Here is a 19,684-nt window from a genome sequence, read left to right as displayed (position 1 = left end):
ATTCATATTGTTGTAGCCATTAAACAATACTTATTTGCCCTTTCCCAAGGTCCCTGGTGACCACCAGTCTGTTTTCTGTTTCTATAAATTTGACTACTTTAAATATTTTGTGTAGGTGGGATTATACAGTATTAATCTTTTTGTCACAGGCTTATTTCACTTAGCATAATGTCCTTAAGGTTCATCTATGCTATAGCATGTCATAATTTCCTTATTTTTTAAGGCTGAATAATATTCCACTGTATGTATACAGGGTGGAGCAAAAGTAGGTTTTCAGTTCTGTACAAACAAGTGAAAACCTATTTTTGCCCCACCCTGTATATCCACATTTCCTTTACCCATTCATCTGTCAATGGGCACCTGGGTCACTTCCACCTCTTGGCTATTGTCAATAATGCTATAGTAAGCATGAGTTATGTGTTCAATTCTTTGGATATATACCCAGAATTGATATCTATTTTTCATTTTTTTTTCATTTCATACTGTTTTCCATAGCACCTGTGGAGAGCGGCTAAAGCGTTTGGACAGGTTCAAGTCTTGGACTAGTGAGAGGGCACAGTCCTCTCATGGCAAAGCCACATGCAGGACCCAGTTTGGAGGGCAAAGCCCTCCCAGTACAATTATAGCCAAAGGTTATGGTTGTAAGCTTGACCTTATGGTCAGAAGCTGTGGTCTCAGGTGGCTGAGTGATGTAGGAGGTGTGGCAAGTGCTGCCAAAACAGCTTAATAGAGTTCTCAGGTGCATGTAATTAAGTAGATTCAAAACACTTGAGAACATAGTAAACATCTTTAAAAATTTTTTTTCTTTATTTATTAAGGTATTACATATGTGTCCATCATGACCACACCATAACTTTGCCTCATAGGATCTGACTATAAAATAAAGACTTGGCTTACAGGCTATGGCACTGTCTCTCCTTCCAAGAACAGTGTCCCACCTGGCCCCAACTGTATTTTCTTGCCTGTTTTCTTTAATCCTTCACCACCCCTCCTCAGGTTCACCACTAGCCATGCTGGACACGGTTCATGCACCATTTTACATTCCCACCAACAATGCACCTGTGTTCCAATTCAATTTGTTCTTTCTTTTCTTTTCTTTTCTTTTCTTTTCTTTTCTTTTCTTTTCTTTTCTTTTCTTTTCTTTTCTTTTCTTTTCTTTTCTTTTCTTTCTTTTCTTTTCTTTTCTTTTCTTTTCTTTTCTTTTCTTTTTTCTTTTCTTTTCTTTTCTTTTTTTTCTTTCTTTCTTCCTTTCTTTCTTTTTCTTTCTTTCTTTCTTTTTTTTCCAGATAGTGGTCATCCCAATGCATCTGAAGTGGTATACCATTGTGGTTTTTATTTATATTTCTCTAACAATTAGTGATGTTGAGCATCTTTTCATATGCTTGTTGGCCACTCATAAGTCTTTGGAGAAATGTGTATTCAAGTCCTTTACCATCTTTTAAGTTGGGTTATTTGTTTTTGTTCTTGAGTTGTGGGAATTCTTTTTATATTCCGGATACGAACTCCTTGACAGATACAGGATATTTTTCCATTGATTTTTAGAGAGAGTGGAGGAAAGAGGGAAGGACAGTGAGAAATATCAACGTGAGAGAAACACATCGATTGGTTGCCTCCTGGATGAGCCCTGACCAGGCCTGAGCTGGGGAGGAGCCTGCAACCAAGGTACGTGCCCTTGACTGGAATCAAACCCGGGACCCTTCAGTCCACAGGCTGAGGCTCTATCCACTAAGCCAAACCAGGTAGGGCATTGTTGCCTATATTTTTGGTGTTAGATCCAAGAAACCAATGCCAATTCCAATGTTATGAAGCTTTCCATAGTGTTTTCGTCAAGGATTCTTATAGTTTAGATCTTACATTAAGGTCTTTAATCCATTTTGAGTTCATTTTTGCATATGGTGTAAGGTAAGGGTCCAAATTCTTTCTTTTGTATGTGGACTTCTAGTTTTCTCTACATCATTTGGTAAAGAGACAGTCACTTGCCTTTTAGATAGTTTTGACACCTTTTGTCAAAGACTGACCATATATGCCAGGGTTTATTTCTGGATTCTTTTGCTATTCGATTGATTTATATGTCTGTCTTTATTTCAGTACCATGTAATTTTAATTTTTGTAGCTTTGTAATATGTTTTGAAATCAAGAAGTATGAGGCCTCCAACTTGGTTTGTTTTCTTTAGGATTGTTTTGGCTGTTTGGGGTCTCTTGAAAGTCCCTATGAATTTTAGAACATTTTTTCTATGACTGCAGAAAATACATTGAAATTTTGATGGAGATTGCACTGAATCTGTTGACTACTTTGAATAGTATGGTCATTTTAACATTATTAAGTATTCTAATCCACAATATTAAGTATTCTAATTCACAGGATGTCTTTTCATGTATTTATATAGCCTATGATTTCTTTCATCAATGTTTTACAGTTTTCAGTGTAGAAGTCTTTCACCTCCTTGGTTAAGTTTATTCCTAAATATTTTATTCTTTGTGACATTATAAATAGGATTTTTTCTATGGTGACCTCTGTAAAGTCTTTGCACACGTTGACCACAACCTCCTTCTTGAAACACTTGAACCTTTTGGATTTGATGACAAACACATTCTAGACTTTCCTCCTAACTCTTGGGCTATGACTTCTCATTCCCATTTCAGGCTCTTTCTCATCGGCTCCTATGATTCAGAGAACTATTCTTCCTTTGGTAAACTCGTGATTTCTAAGGGTTTTAAATTATCATCTGTATGGTGATTTTTGCTCCTCTTCAATATCTATTTCAGCCCAGATTGTTCACCTCCCCTTTAATCCTTACATCTACCTTTAGACATCATCTCTTAGATAGCTCCTAGGCATCTATCTCATGGAAAATATGACCAACCCCTATCATCTAAAAGAAAACAAATGAATAAAACCCATATTCCTTTCATCTCTTGTATTCTCTGTCATAGGACACCTTGGGAAATCTGGAAACCTGGGTAACATCCTTGTCTCTTGCCTTTTCTCATCTCTTACATCTAATTAGTCACCAAATACTATCCCCTGTTTTCCCTCCTCTCTATTAAATCACTCCTTTGTGTTCTCCCATCTCTGTATCCTTTATTGAGGCTGTAATCACTGTCTGCCTCAGAAACTGGTCCTCCTATCTTCAGCCTAGGTGTCCTTCAGTCCATTTTACACACTGAAGCTAGAACTTAGGGGAGATTATGTCACTCTTTGGCTTAAATACCCTCAGTATAATATCTAAAATGCTTAATGCTGCTCACACTAATTTCATCTGCTTGTCCAAGCTTATTTTTCCAGCTCATCATTTTCTCCTTTGTTCTATACTAGACCCACAGTGAGTGGCCTCTAAAAAAGTTACTGTGCTATTTCTTGTCTAAAGAAAAAGCTTGTTGTTCCTTTCATCTTAAGTACCCTTCCTCATGCCATCTTCTTCCAACCCCTTTCACCTGGATAGGCATTATTCAACCTTCAGATTTCAGTCTATACCATAATTGTGAAAAAACATCTCTGATTTCATAGTCTATACTAGATATGTCTCCTATGTGCTCCTCAAGCCTCTTGTAGTATCTGTTTACTTGTCACTTTCTCCCACCAGCTCCCAAGCTATTTTAAGGCAGGAACAATGTCCCTTGCCCCTAACATAATATATGACGCACAGTATACAGACCTGAAGACTACAGAATGGGGAGTAATATGCCAACTATGAAAGGCATATTTCAGACAATCTCAGCCTCATGCCATTACATATTTGAATCATTCAACCCTCCCCCCTCTCCCCCGCCCCACACTCCACACTAGTTCCTGGCTCACTAAGCTATATTCTGATCAGAATTTGATCTCCAGACTATACACTCACAGAGAGGGGGTATGTTGATTTACAAATGTAAGCATCTCATGCACTCTATTTTCTAGACATGCATTTCATAATGAATGAATGAACTGATCAGGTAGTGTGGCATCTTTCAGTGAGGACACTGGTTTAGAGTTTGATGGCCCATGTTATCCCAACTTAGGCATTTACAGATAATGTGAATTTGGGCAAGGAGTTTACTTTCCTAAATGTTAGTTTCTGTGTCTTTAATATTCAGAATTAAATTCAATAATTTAATATGAAGTACCTTGCATGCGATAGTTTTCAATCAGTAATATTTATTATTGTAGCAGTTACATCACTCTATCTTATGTTACATTACTTTGAGTTCACTAATGAGAGATAGACAAAGTACTGAGAATAATGACAGCTCCACTCAGATCAGGTGATAGAAACCAGTGCTTAGCTAGCTGAGTGGTATACTCTGGTAACACCCTGTCTCCTTGACATTGCCCTAAATCTGGAATGACTTGAATATAGGAGATAAGACAGAGATGAAAATGTAAGCTCCCAGGTAAGGCTAGAGAGAAACATTAATCTGGAGCTCATATTTTTAAAAGAAATATAAAACTTTATTTTTTATTTAAAAATCTATACTAATAAAAGCTTAGGTGGCCCTCGTGCCCTCGCGTCATCACAAGATGGCCGCCCCATGTCATCACAAGATGGCTGCCACAAAGATGGCCGTCACAAGGTGGTGGCTACAAGATGGCCAGCAGGGGAGGGCAGTTGGGGGCAACCAGGCCAGCAGGGGAGGGCAGTTGGAGGCGATTGGGCCAGCAGGAGAGCAGTTAGGCATCAATCAGGCCATCAGGGGAGCGGTTAGGGGGCAATCAGGCAGGCAGGCAGGCGAGGGGTTAGGAGCCAGCAGTCCCGGATTGTGAGAGGGATGTCTGACTGACAGTTTAGGCCCGATCCCACAGGGGTCCCAGATTGGAGAGGGTGAAGGCTGGGCTGAGGGACACCTCCCTCCAGTGAACAAATTTCATGCACCAGGCCTCTAGTTGTTCAATAAGTGAAAGAAGCTTCTTTATCTGTCCTCCCACCCCACCAATACACAATGGACATCATCAAAGGCCAAACATCATCAAATTTGAATCAGGATTCAAATGAGATGATATAGAGTTAGGGAGAGAGTTTTAATTTCAGAGCTTTGAATTTAATCTAAACAGACTATCTATAGTTCCCTTTTCAATTATTCTTTCCCTGAGGCTTTTCTATGGGTTCCTCCCCCTCATAGTGCAATGAATTTTATACTGCTTAAAAGAAAACCCTTTATATCTGCCTTGCACTGGATTTACAAGAATAATTAAAGCTGCAAGAATTCTCTTCATTTTCAAAGTCTGCAAAACTCTACCTACATTCCCCAGTGCAATATCACTGAACATCAGTATCATTATCTCCTCCTATTGTTCAGAGTATAGTATTAGATCAAGGGTTTTTTTTTTTTAGCCTCCATACAAACTGATTTGGCTTCTTGACAGCCAATTATACATTCACTAACAATCCTGTTCTTAGTCAATGTTCTGATCTTATGTAGGAAACCATTATCTATCTATCTATCTATCTATCTATCTATCTATCTATCTATCTATCTATAATCTATCATCCATCTATTATATCCAGGTCCAGAATGGATTTTGGTGATGCTGAAAATAGAAGCATGGTCTCTATTTAATTAGCTATGAGGTCATGTAAATTATGGCCACTATGAACTGATTGCTGCTGTTGTATATTGCTACTAGGAATAGATTGCATCTTATATTCAACACACAGGGAAATCAATAGACGAATTTTACATGGATATTATTTACATTATTTATTTTGAAGCGTTACAAAGGAAAAAGCTATAGCACTGACCATTAAGGCACAATTCTGGTGATATCTTGGAGAGGGGGATTTTGGGAATAGGTACTATGTCAAAACCATTCAAAATTCATCCCCAAGGAGCTCTTTTATTTTCCCCTGAATTCCATCTTAAATTTTTTCCCTCTATAAAAATGCCTTTATTAAGAAATATGTAACTCAATGTTGCTTCTTTTTCCTGAAAGGAAGGAACAGATGAAGAGACATCGGAGTTTCAGCGTTAGGGAAGCTGAGCTGTCACATAGAATTTGCAGATATCCAACTACAGGTATTAAAGTTGGCATTTTAGTTAGCACATCTGGTCTAATGCTGGGTAAACACACAATTCCCTTTTGGCTTCCTGTAGTGGTAAAAAGGACTGCTGGCTCTATAGTTTCTCTTGAAAAGCCCTAGAGATCAGCAGTCCTTGGTTGGAAACCACTGTCTTAAAGGGTAAGGAGGTAACATCAGAAAAGAATGGGAAAAATATATATAGCACCATGTTTCTACTTAAAGAGAATACTATTCCACAAGTCCACCAACAACTGATCAGTAGACCGTACTTGCCCTTGGGGAACTTCTCCCTGAAAGGTTTGGTGTCCTTTGATACTTGGCCACCTGACTTTATCACTTTCCTGACTCTGGTCACAGTCCTCCCAGTTTATCACCACGTTACAGTTAGTCATAATCCGTGCTCTTTCCCTTAATTTCATATCTGAAATGTTTTCCTAGATTACTTCTTCACTTATTTCTTCTCTTCCATTCTAATTCCTTCACTGTACCATTTAGCTTTCTACTATGATCTCCCATTTTGCCCATGTTCAGGGACATATTTCCTTCCCCCAAGTGTGAGAACTTGTTTTTTCTTTCTAATAGCTCTGTTTAATATCTCATATTTCACTTCTCCATTTTAGAGGTACTTGCTTCTATTACTCTTGAAAAATGTCTAAGAACCAAGATTTATAATTTAACACAATTGTTTTTAATAAGCAATCATAATAAAATAGATTAAAAGTCTCTAGAGGCCTGGCTGACATGTTAATATTCGGCAGGCATTTGATGTCTGTGTCTAAGGAGGATCCTTTCTCCAGAAGGTCACTGAGAGAAGAGCTGCCTTGGGCAGCATCTGTCATTATGTGGAGTGAATGGTAAGCATTTTAGCTCTTACAGTTTGCAACTGCCCTAACTCCAGTGGCTCTGATTAGATCATCTCTTTTTCAAGGAGAAACACAGAACTATTTTGGATAGTTTTAATGATTGGGTTACTTAATTCATCTTCATTCCTCAGAAAACTGACTCTTACATCAACAGTTATCTCATAAATATAATGACATCTCTGTCATCTAAAATATAATTATTTATAAACAGGTAATTAAAAGTCCTGTGAGTGAGCCTTAACATAAGGCATGACTCCTGTTTGACATCTACACAGCTTTAGCTCAACTCAATATAGTGTGGAGGCTAAGAGCCTGGGGTTTTAATCCAAATCGCCTGGGTTCAAATCCTAACTCTGGCACTTATTAGCACTGAGCTCTCAACAAATGTTACTGGAGGTATACAAACCTGTAGACTAGTTGGTGGAAAAAAATAAAAGATGAAATAAAAGTTAGAACTGAACAGAGAGGCTTTGGAATACTATATAGTGCTTTCTGAAATTTCAAACATTAAGAAAATCAAGTGCTTTTTTTTTTTTTACATTTCCCACTTTCTATTCTCTATCTGGGAATAGTAAAAATAGAGTATATACATTTAAATCCTTAAGGGTTGTCCTGCACATGAAAAACTAAACAAATATTTCAGGTAACATTTTTATTGGAGATCTAAATGAAGCCATAAAAGGCAGTCTAAAGTTTCAGGTATCCACATCATTATGTGCATAAAAGGATGCATGTGGATGGGTGTGTGTGAATGTATTCTTGAAATTATGTAAATGAGCCTTACCTCAAAGACCAAGATAAAAGAAATAAGGAAAACCAAGGATATAAAAAATGACATACTAGTTAAAAACTAGTGAAAACAGCCCTAGTTAGTTTGGCTCAGTGGATAGAGCATGAGCCTGCGGACTGAACGATTCCAGGTTCCATTCTTGTCAAGGGCTCATGCCTGGGTTGCGGGGTTGGTCCCCAGTAGGGGCGTGCAAGAGGCAGCTGATCAATGATTCTCTCTCATTGATGTTTCTATCTCTCGCTCCCTCTCCCTTCCTCTCTGAAATCAATAAAAATATATATTAAAAAGAAATTAGTGAAAACACAAAGTAATCTTATACAAAAATAGAAGAAAGTGAACCAAGAACATTTTAGTTTATTATAACAATATTTGGTCCACAGCAATTTAATGAGTATCAAGTATAAAATGAATAGATGAATTTAATAGAAATGTAATTTCAGTCCAATTATGGCTAAAAAAAAGTGTGAAAAGTACTCATATAATTGGATTTTGGTATTTTACTTATGATTTGGATTTCCAATGCTCAAATATTTCTAAATATTCAAAGAATATACTCCAAATTATAGACCAGCACAATTGGATAATCAACTTTGAAGTACAGAATTTCCAGAAAAACAAAGCATCACTAATACCTAGTGAGTGATTAAATAAAACTTACTAGATATCAGTGATATTTTAATAAAACAAATGATACATACTCAAAGCAAAGCGCCATATAGTTTATTTAAATGGGCATCTTTACATCCATTTTTTTCTTTATTGACAACCCTTAGTTAAAACATAGGCTTTGGAGATGTAAACAAGAGTGGTAAGATGAAATGCCTAAAGTAACTTTCAGATATGAAAATGACAACAACACAATTTAAATAGATTATGTCTCTGCTTTGTTAAAAATAGACATGAAGATGCAAATTGAAAATGCTGAAGGTGGAGGGCCTCCTTGATCTAGATAGGATTTGTTTTAGAGACTTGGTACTCTTTGGAAGCATCCCGATCATTCTTGCAGTGTTGGGGAGGATAATGCAAGAATATCTGTTCCAGTGTCCTTCTCTCCCACCCACTCTCCTTCTGAAAGGGTCTTTCATAGAGCCAGATATTCAAGCAAAGTATCCTCCATGTAACAGAAACTATGAGAATGATTGGTCATACCTATAATCTTTCTGCCATCAATAACATAACCTTCATACATTTTCATTTTTTTGGATACAATTTTCATTGCCATTACATCCAATCTGTTTTCATACTTAACTGGGCACAGTTGATGATTTACTCATTCCATTTCTTATAATCACCATGGGTACCCAGACTAAATCCTCTTTTAGTATCTATAGGTAAGGCAAGTTGATGCTTAATATTTTTATGATGATCAAGAGTATCACATATAATTATGCAAAAAGGCAACTTGTCTCTGAAGCATTTCATTTTCAGACAACCTTCATTTAATGGCAGAAGGAGAATAGTCTCCAAGTCCAATTTACTTCACTATATCAATCTTACCCTTACTCATAATAATAATGTAAAAATGTCCCTAAGATAATTATAGAGCAATAGAAAATTTCCTTTGCTGATAATAAAAATTAAACAAAAAATATTTTGCCAACTTAGACTGCTGTAATTTATTAAAAATCTATATTTTTACTTTGAACTGCTTTAATATTACCTGTAAGTACATGTTTTAAGAATCCCCCATATATTACTTACTTGTTTAAGCTTCTTTAGATCTTCATCAAGTTCTAAGTTGTCCAAAATAACAGCAACAAACAAACTCAGGAGGATCTATAAAATGGTTAAATAACAATGAAAAAACCCACGTGCTGTAAGTATCAAAATATTATCTATATATGATATAAAATATCTGCCTAAAATATACACCATATAGAATGCATTAAATGAAAATAAACATGTAGTTGTGAATCACCTCATAGGTATTTTAAGGAATTTATCCCAAATACATTGAAGGAAATAAGCAATATAAATATTCATTTGCTTATGAAGCCAACTTAAAATGGAAATTAAGTAAAAGTTTTTTATAACTCAATGATCCCACTTCTGAGACCATATCCAAATAAAATAACCTGAAGAACTCATGGCATTTTTATATATGTGCTTGATAGAGTTGTTTATAAAAATGAAATATTGGAAATAATATCTAACCTTACATAAACAGTTAATACAGTTAATAGAGATCTCTAGTATAAGATTCATGCAGCCATTAAAAATGTTCATTGTGGTAGCTAATCTTGCAGAAGTCCCCCTGGTGTTCACACTTTTGTGAGTCTTTGTTGTCACACTCTTGGGAGTCCCCACCATGATGAATACAGCTGGGATGTGTAAGCAATAGGAAATGGAAATGATGGTTTGTGATAAAAGACGTTGTGGGTTTTACCTTGCTCTCTCTCCCACCCACTCTGGTAGAAGCCAAGTGCCGTGTCATGAAGACACGTAAGGGGCCCTATGGAGAGGCCCGTGTGGTGATGAGCTGAGGCTTCTTGCCTACAGCCACAAGTGACTCATCTTGGAAGTGGATACTCCAGCCCCACTGAAGCCTGCAGGCCCAGCCAACCTCTGGACTAGAAACTCATCTGACACTCTGAATTAGAAACAGCAGCTAAACCTGCCTCAGATTCCTGGCCTGCAAAACTGCATGAGATAATAAATGTGTATTGTGGTGGAAGCTCTTAAGTTGTTCATGATTTGTTATACAGCAATAGACAACTAATGCACTCATAAATTTTTATTAGTGTTAAAAATGCTTATACTACAATATTAGATAAGAGTATATATGGTGGACGTACAACCGAGTACAAAAAGAAATAGAGAAAAGGCTAGAAGTTTCTTTAGCGATGTTCATGCTGCTTGCCTTTGTGAAAAGTGATATTTTTCCCCTTTTCTTTGTATTACACCATATTTTTCAAATTAAAAAAAAAAAGGTATATACTTCTTTTGGAATGGGTAAATAAGGTAAAAGAAAGAAAACAACAAAAATGCACAATTTTAAAAATATTTTAATTTCTAGTCCTTTTTCAACTTGGACTTCTGAAGTTCCACATTCATTTGATAATCTTTTATATTCCTAATTTATATTCTTCCTCTCAATTTCCCTCTTTAACAAATTATTTCCACTTATATTTTTGTTTGTTAATCCTCACCGGAGGATATATTTTCCATTGATTTTTAGAGAGAGTAGAAGGGAGGGAGGGGGAGAGAGAGAGAAAGGGTCAGAGAGAGAGACACACACACAGAGAAATATTGATGTGAGAGAGACACATTGATTGGTTGCCTCCCAAATTCACCCTGACCAGGCTGGAGATGAAACCTACAATCCAGGTATGGGCCCTTGACCTGGAATTGAGCCTGCACCACAGTGGCCAAGGCTCCACTTGTTAATATTAGACAATTAAGCAAGAAGATAAGAACATTAAGGCAATTTAGTCATCACGACTTTTAAGTACCAGAGAGATTATTATGTATAAGTTGATGGCTAACTCTTTTCCAAGTTTAATGAAAGTATAACAAGGAAAAAGAAGCCTCTAAAACATTATTACATTTGATAGGATATGCTTGGCTTGGGACAAGTACCAGTACCATTCCTTTTCATCGCATGTCCTTTGGGATTTTACCAGAACTTAAAGAAGATACAGAATGGTCTACCATAGATTTTTACTGATCTTCCCATGTCTGCCACACTATGGGCATCTGGGCACAGATACATTCAGGCTTACTCTAAACCAACCATTATACCCTAAACAGGACATTATATAGTTCACTCCAAGTTTAGCTCCCTTCCCGTGACCTTGATGTTTATCTTGATGTTATCATGACAAGTAACAGCAGAGGAGGAGTCTATCTTTCCTGCCCGAGATTCAGAGATGTCCACCTCAAGGTCTTTTGGGAGTATGAGCTGTCTCACACCACTTCTATCACTCATTGGCACTTGGGCAGGCTCTGTGTTCTAATTTAACCGATTTTCCTATCTTTCCAGTGAAAGGACAAACAAAAATCTAAAAAATAAAAAATTCCCTGATGAAAAAAGGGAAAGCAACTGTCTGCCTCCTCTTTCTTAGAGCACTTCCTTAGAAAACTTTGCCCTTGTAAATTCTTCCCCTGTCCCTTTGAGATGTATAAAATCTTTTTTAAAGTTCTAAACAATCCCCTTCTGGTTTACAACCCAGGAATAGCACCCCTTCTCCATGGGCGGGGGTGTGTGTAATTTAGCTACTTGGCCCCACCCCTTACAAAACTACCAACTTGTCACGGAGAAGTTGGATTTTTCCTTTGGATAAAGGCAATTAGCTACCACAGATGACCACCCCAATTACTGGGAAATTTACAGGGAACTATATTTAATAAATGGTTCTGCAGAGTCTTTTTACTTGAGGACTGTTGTTTCCATCTTGAGAACATGGATGTACTGTGGGATATGTATAAAAGGGTGAGTTCCTTTCTGTCTTTGCAATCTCTTAGCGAGTTGCCTGTGATGCCCATTGCAGCCTGGTTTAGTGCTCACCCAATAATAGAATTGTTTTCTTTCTCGTCTGCTTAGGTGGAGAGATTTTCCGGATTGGCAGATTTTATTTTTAATTATTTCCCCAACACCAGACAGATGGCAGGCTACTTAAGGACAGTGAGGTTAGGCTATTCGATTAAATTCCACAGGCATTTGATTGGACTCCACTGATGTGCCAGACATTGCCTGGCTGGGAAAATAAATGCAATATTGCACTCACCATGATGAAGTTCACAATTGAATTAAGAGAACGTAGGCTGGAAGCCTGGTAGAAAAGAGCATTGTGGTTGGGGACCTCGGTTAGCAGGTAGGGTCTACCAGCCACAAGCTATGTGGCTCAACAAATTGCAGCTACTGTATTTTTATTTAACCCTCGCCAGCAATACTGGTGTATGGAATAGCCCATATAAAAATATGTGGACAGCCCTAACCGGTTTGGCTTAGTGGATAGAGTATCGGCCTGCGGACTGAAGGGTCCCAGGTTCGATTCCGGTCAAGGGCATGTACCTTGGATGCGGGCACATCCCCAGTGGGGGGTGTGCAGGAGGCAGCTGATCGATGTTTCTCTCTCATCCATGTTTCTAACTCTCTATCCCTCTCCCTTCCTCTCTGTAAAAAATTAATAAAATATATATTTAAAAAATATGTGGACATAAACTTAGATATTGGAAATGAAAATAATTTTCTTGCTTTTACTACAAATGAACTTTAGTCCATCAGCCCTCCATTTGCACTGAAAGCTGAAAAGTGAATTTTGCTAGATCCCATTTCATCCTGTAAAACTCAGTTACATTGGAATAAATGCTCCTTTTCTTTCTAGGGCTGATTTAAAGTCAAGGATATGATTGTCATCAGCACCTGGTCCACTGTGACCATGTGGCCTTTCCTCTGTCACATTTTAGGGGAAGCCATGGCACTTGTTTTGGGGACTCTGGGCTTTCTCACTGCTGAATTAGTTACCACCTCAGCTCCTACAGCCCCTGCTAAGATCTCTGATTCTTAGTGACACTCCGTGTTAGTTTTATTTTCCTCATGCTCCTGTAACAAATTGCACAAGCTTGGTGGTCTGAACCAACATATTCTTTGACAGTTCTGGAGGCCGGAAGTCCAAAATCAAGTTGTCAGCTGGACGTGCTCCCTGCGAAGGCTGCAAGGGAGGATCTTTCTTGGCCTCTTCCAGCTTCTGGTGGCTCCAGGTGTCCTTGGCTTGTGGCTGTATCACTCCAATCTCTGCCCCTGTCTTAATGTGGCCTTCTCTTTCTCCCCATATCTTGTGCTTACCTGGTATATATCTCTAATAAGGACACTTGTCATTGGATTTAGGGTCCACCTGGATAATCCAGGATGATGTCATTTTAAGACACTTAATTACATCTGTAAAGACCCTTTTTCCAAATAAGGTCACAATCAAAGGTTCTGCAGTTAGGACATGGACATATCTTTTGGGGGACACCACTCAACCCCTTCAGCTCTCCATCTGGTTTCTGGCTTGGGCCAATGGTGTTCCTTCAATGGTGTTTTTCCTATACACTGACTCTCAACTCCCAAGGAAGTTTGGAAGTTCTACCATTCCAGGAAGGAAGTATGGGAGACTTGTTCTTAGGGGATCTTTTAGGTCCTCTCCCTACCTACACCTCTCAGGCAGCTACCCAACTCTGTCCAGGCTGCCCCTTGTCTATGTGGGTCCCCCAGTGAGGCTATTTCCCCCCAAGTTCAGACAAGAAGTGGGTACACGACAAATCTTGAATGTCAAAGCACACCCAGGTTGTTGCTCCTGAGTGTGGCATGTCACCCTACCACCAAAACACACTTTGCCTCACTGCCTCTTTCCAGAGATTTCTGCCTCCTTCATGCTCCATCCCAGAAAACATTCTTCTTTCCTCTCAGAAAGTAGGAGTGTGAAGTAAGATTGGAGTGGGGGTTCCGAGGGGGTCGAGACAAGTGTGAAGACCGACCAACAGAAATGAAACCCAAGCAGAGTATCACACATTTATTACTGTGTCATCTGAGCATTTAGATTTCTGAGAGCTCATCTGGACAAATGGGTCAGGTGCATCTTCTGAACGCTACTCATTTAAGATTGTGAGGCACTGAGCCCAACCCTGTGCTACCAAGACAGCAACATACCAAGGAGAAGGATAATTTCAGCATTAAGAGCATTGTGAGAAAGGCTTGCTAGGTGAAATGAGCAAAGTCAGGGCTTTGGGAGCATGTGGCTAATTAAGGGCCTGGTGAGCAGCTAAGAACAGCCAGAGCATGGCTGCCAGGGAGGAGGCTGGGGGAGGCTGGAGAGGTGGGAGACAGAGGTAGTGTAATAATCACAAAGTGATGACATTCGTTTCTTCTCTGTGAATTTTTTTCTATCAGATGTTGTAGTTGCTTTTTTTTTAAAAAAAAACACGCATGTAATGTAGCTGTTTTAAACTGGATTACTGAAACATTGAGACAGTGTAAAGTGCAGTTTGACAAAGGTTATTAAATATATAGCATTTTATTTATTTATTGATAAATATATTTTTATTGATTTCAGTGAGGAAGGGAGAGGGAGAGAGAGATAGAAACATCAATGATGTGAGAGAATCATGATTGGCTGCCTCCTGCATGTCCCTCACTGGGGATTGAGTCCATAACCCGGGCATGTGCCCTGACAGGAAATGAACCATGACCACCCGGTTCATATGTCGATGCTCAACCATCGAGCCATGCTAGCTGGGCTATTTATTTATTTTTAAAGTACATTTTGCACATTCTTCTTGGAGAAAAGAAAAAATAGCTCCCTCATAGCAGGATAGAGAGACAGATGTGGGATGTTAACGGCACTTTCTCCTTGTCATGCAGATAAGAGTTCAGGATAGAGAGAAGGCAAGACTCACAAAGGAAAGGCTTTCTTTGGTTTTGTTAGCAAAAACGCTGCAGAGGCTTGAAAGCCCCATGCTCACAGAATTGAGACGAGCTGTTGGGAAGGATAATGGCACCAAATTGAAGAATTATAGAAGAGAAAGTTTATAGTTTGCTTGAAACTATCCTTCAGCCCAAGTTCATTCAACAAATATCCTGCAATGTTTAGGCACCACTGCTTAATCAACATGACAACGTGATGGCAAAACCAGAAACGATTTAAAAATATATATGGAGCTTGAGTTTCCTCCCGAAACTATTTGCACATGGATTTTTAGCTTGATCCCTGTGGCCATGTTCCTAATTGAAGGGCACTGTGATAAGGTGACACCTTGGCACTCAGGGTCAGAGGTGACGAAAGTCTGCCTTTGACTCTCTTTGGAATGGAGATAGATGATATAGGGGAGGCGGGCTGGGTCTGCCGCTGGTCCTAAGGAGGTGAGAATTACTTTGTGGTTCTTTTCTCAGACTCTAATAGGATGGCAGTAGCCACTGTGATGCATACATAGAAATGAAGAGAGGGTGGCAGCTTGGGTTCCATCACTTTTAATTTACACTGTCACTGAGACATATTGTGTTCCTACAAACCCAGTGCTGTGTGGAATGGGACTGAGGGTGCTGGCGGGAGTGGGTCTGCCACTTTCCAATGCATGGTATTGAAAGTCCTGGGAGTGGGGGATGAATCCTTTTTCTGAAAGCAAGGACCATAGCTCAATTCCTGTTTGTTTGTTTGTTTGTTTGTTTGTTTGCTTGTTTTGTTTGTTTGCTCTGGTTTTATACAAAGCTGAGTTAATGCTCATTAGTAATCTGAACGCAGTACATTGACGTCTGAATCTTATTTTCAATGTTTAACTATTTACAAGTGCCAAAAGGTTTCCCACAGTCATTAAGTGTGACTCACAGGTTTATATGAAAATGTTATTAATATTATAAAGTAATTTTACAGGGACTTGCCACGTTGATTCAAAGAACTTCATCGTTTGCATTAAATACCTTTACACTTTGCCAGTTCTCAATTACGCAATCAACCTACTCTGCCCTATTTTTTTTATACTTAGGTTTATATAATATTTAAATTTGTAATGTGGCACCAAATCTGTATCACTATTTTTTTAATGATGTAATTTCCATGGGAATAAAGATTAATGATATATCCTTTCATTTCCTCTTGAGCTTTGTTAAAGCACAAGCAGTACATAGTTTCAACACAGCAGTATTTCATTTGTGCAACTCTTCCAAAAAAAGGAATTCATATATATACATATACATTCATGCATTGGCTACTTGCCACTTTTAACAGGTCTCTAACATTCTATTATATGAATATGCAGCACAAGTATTTGTTCTACCACATAATATACAACTGATGTAATACGGTCACTTCCCTATTTTATGAACACTATTGAAACCTTATGAATCACCAATGTCAATGAAAACGTTGAGAATAACTATTAAAAATTTCCAGGTATTTAATTCTTTATTTTCCTCAGACTATAATGCCCATGCTCAAGACATTTTTAGAACTGGCAATACATTCAGTGTGGAAAAGGCCACATATTAGGTCTCTGGAAGCCTGGCAAGGATCCTTCTTAGAATTTTTAGGAATGACATTAGCATATTGGTGGGATGTTGACCTTCTAGTTTACATTTCAAAGCATGCTTTCCCAGGTTCAATATGGCTTCTGCCCCAGAGTCTTAATAGGTGTTCAGCTACAATAAGTCCTTATGTGTCGTGTCCTCTTTTCTTTTTCTAACTACTCCTCTCATGCCTTACACACTTCTGAAAAAGCCACACTAACCTGAGCTAAGCGTTCACTAGGTATTCACCATGTTTCAAGTTTTATACATTTAACCATAGACAAACTTGTTTTCTTGCATTTATCCACAGTACATTTTAGCAAAATTCAATAAACTACAGAAATTGTATTGATAGTATCATTATTTCCTCCAAGTGTATTCGGACATGACCATTCTGTCCAATATACTTTACCTCAGATTCACTTTTGGGTAATCATGATTCAGACTCCTGAAAGTTGTGGTTCATTTTTTTACCATTTTAGAATGGGTTCACTTGGTTGAAGATTTCTGTCTCTGTAGCTGCATATCCTATTTTGCATTCTCCCCAACCCTGCATACAGTTGCGCCCCAGCCTTATGTACCTTTCCCTTTTCACGTCTTTTCTGGTAAAGTTTACTTTTATTACTTTCTTTTCCTTTTTAGATAGCTTAACGATAGCCCTTTGGCTGAAATACCACCTTTCATCTTATTCCTTTCTCTACTATACACTCTAATCATAATTTCTATTTAAAAAATAGTTTTTAATATGCAATAGAAGCATAGCTGGTATCTAGTCAATACCCACAATCTTGGGTTTTTCTTTTCCTTCTTACCATTTATAATCACACTCTCCTAAGCCATCTTGCCGGCTGTAGTTGGAAACAATCTCATTTTTTATATAGGTCAACAAAAAGTCAAATGTAATCAGAGCAATGTAAAATGGGAAATGTTAGATACAGATGCACTTTTAAATGAATTCTATAAAATCAAGTTACTTAATTTACACCTTGGGATGCCCATTTTTGTCAGAAAAATATGACTATTCTCAGAAAGCTGCCACTGCAGAAGCAAAATCAAGAGATTGCTATGTTAATTTAAGCACTTCAAAGGTAACAAAATGACTATGCACAATGGACGCTTAATTACATTTTCTCTCTCAGTATTCACATCACAGGGCTTCCCTTTGAAACAATAATAAAGGGGAGACCACTGTGAATAAAAAATAGAGTCTTTTCACAGTCCTTAATCCCCAAATCATTGGCAAAAGTGAAGAAAAAGATGCATTTCACAAGCGTTCGGCAAACTGCAGTCAGGACAGAAATATGGGATACTACCAGGCAGATGAGAGAGAAATTTTAAAAGTATAATAGGTAATGGTTATGAATATGCATTTGCTAAACACTTAAGCTTGATTTTCATTGTGCACTGAAAAACTGGCACCCCCAGGGAGCTACTGAATAGCCTGTTGTTGTTGTTTTTTATGCCAGAACAAACAGCGAAACATTATTATTTTTTTCTTTTTTTGCTGCTTGGTACATGCCAGTCCCTGGGAAGACTAAATCAGAAACTCACCAGTTGTGTGGTACCACTGGCCAGTGTGACTAAAAAACAATCAGAGCTTGTATATTTATGTAGGCGTTTTTTCATTTGGGTTGTAATGTTCTGCAGTATTTTGCTAAAGGAAATCTCCATGCACATATTTACATGTTGGTCCACAAACAATGTCTGCCTTCTTTACTGTCAACATTTTAAACACCATTTCGGATCATATAGAGCCAGAATGACTGGGAAGCAGGTGTTTATTATGTGGACATTGATCACATAGCAAGTAACAATGGCATGTACTCATGGCATTATCACTTGTATCACTAGGCCTTGAATCACAGGTTTTATCTGTTGGTTTGTTTGTGCTTACTAGTCCTATTTATGTGCTAGTTGTAGGCCCAAAGAGGACAGGGATTAAGCTCGTCACACTTTGGTTAGGATATAGGTTAGTACTTACACATGGTAGAGATTTAATAAAACTGTACGAAATCAAATTGAGCCAACTTAATAGAGCCCATTACAGGGATGGCCAGTCTGAGGATAAACAAGAAACAAAAAACAATTGCTGATCATACTTTAAACAAAATCTCCAGGGAAGTGACTTCAGTCCCTAGACTTTTGGGATCGTATAGAAGTAACGTTCTCAGTTTTAGTTTGGTTATAGAGTGTTCTCTTTAACTGAATTAATTATTTCTCATTTTAAAAAATCACTTATACATTTAAATATCTGAATAACTGACCTTTTTGCATTAGGTTCATAGTCAGAGAAATCACCTAAGAATTTCAAAGCTTTAAAATTTTAACATAAATGTGCTTGAGAAAAGTCAATTTGAGTTATACTTAAGCAGTGTATTTCACCTAACTTATACCACATATAAACAGAATTTGAAATGCACTAAAAACCTAAAGTCAAAAGGCAAAAATTTAAAACAATAAGAAGCAAGAGGAGAATCTTTTTATTACCTCAGGGTGGGAAATAATATCTTATGCATGAGTCCAAAATAACTATTGACAATAAATAAAATACTGATAGTTTGACTGCATCAAAATATGCCCTAATGTTATCGGTGGGGTGTCCTCTGTGTCCCCACCTCTTGCCAGTGGAAGTGGAATTATTGGGGTGCCTTTGGGAAAAGAATTTCCTGAGGCCCCCAGGGAAGATGAGGTATTATGGAAAGCTTTATTGATGATGTAATATTAAGGGGGTTCCCTTCCAAGGCCCCATTTCCCTCTGTCCTGCCATGGAAAAAAGTCCAATCTTGTATTCAGCAGGGCTAGGATTAAAGCCACTGCCCAGAGCTTCTGCTCCATATTAAAGCACAGTCCAGTCCATCTTAGGTCCCAGCTGCGGTCCATTGTGTGTGGGGTCTCCATGGCCATGAGCCATGCGGTTGCTTAAGGTCATATTGTTACGGAGGCCCATGGGTGACTGTGGGCCACAGAGCAAGAGAGTGTTAGGGAGCAGGGGGCAAGCAAGAGAGAAATAATTCTTTGTCTGGGGATTTTAACCTTCCAAGATTTCATG

The 19,684-nt window shown here is 38.2% G+C and overlaps 1 protein-coding gene across 3 annotated transcripts in view; it reads right to left on the bottom strand.

The window, feature by feature from the left end:
* NALCN (sodium leak channel, non-selective) overlaps window positions 1-19,684 on the bottom strand; it is a gene marked incomplete at both ends in the record, with an annotated part of 271,462 nt that overhangs the window by 102,627 nt on the left and 149,151 nt on the right. For all 3 annotated transcript variants that reach the window (XM_079779627.1, XM_079779625.1, XM_079779626.1), the window contains one exon: window positions 9,354-9,428. In XM_079779627.1, the coding sequence (XP_079635753.1) occupies window positions 9,354-9,428 (75 nt within the window). The remainder of the gene's footprint in view (window positions 1-9,353; window positions 9,429-19,684) is intronic.

This window comes from Cnephaeus nilssonii (assembly GCF_951640355.1).
Source record: "Cnephaeus nilssonii genome assembly, chromosome: 8".
Taxonomy (NCBI): domain Eukaryota; kingdom Metazoa; phylum Chordata; class Mammalia; order Chiroptera; family Vespertilionidae; genus Cnephaeus; species Cnephaeus nilssonii.
The sequence above is the reverse complement of the archived record's forward strand: the minus strand, read 5'-3'. Positions and strand labels throughout refer to the sequence as shown.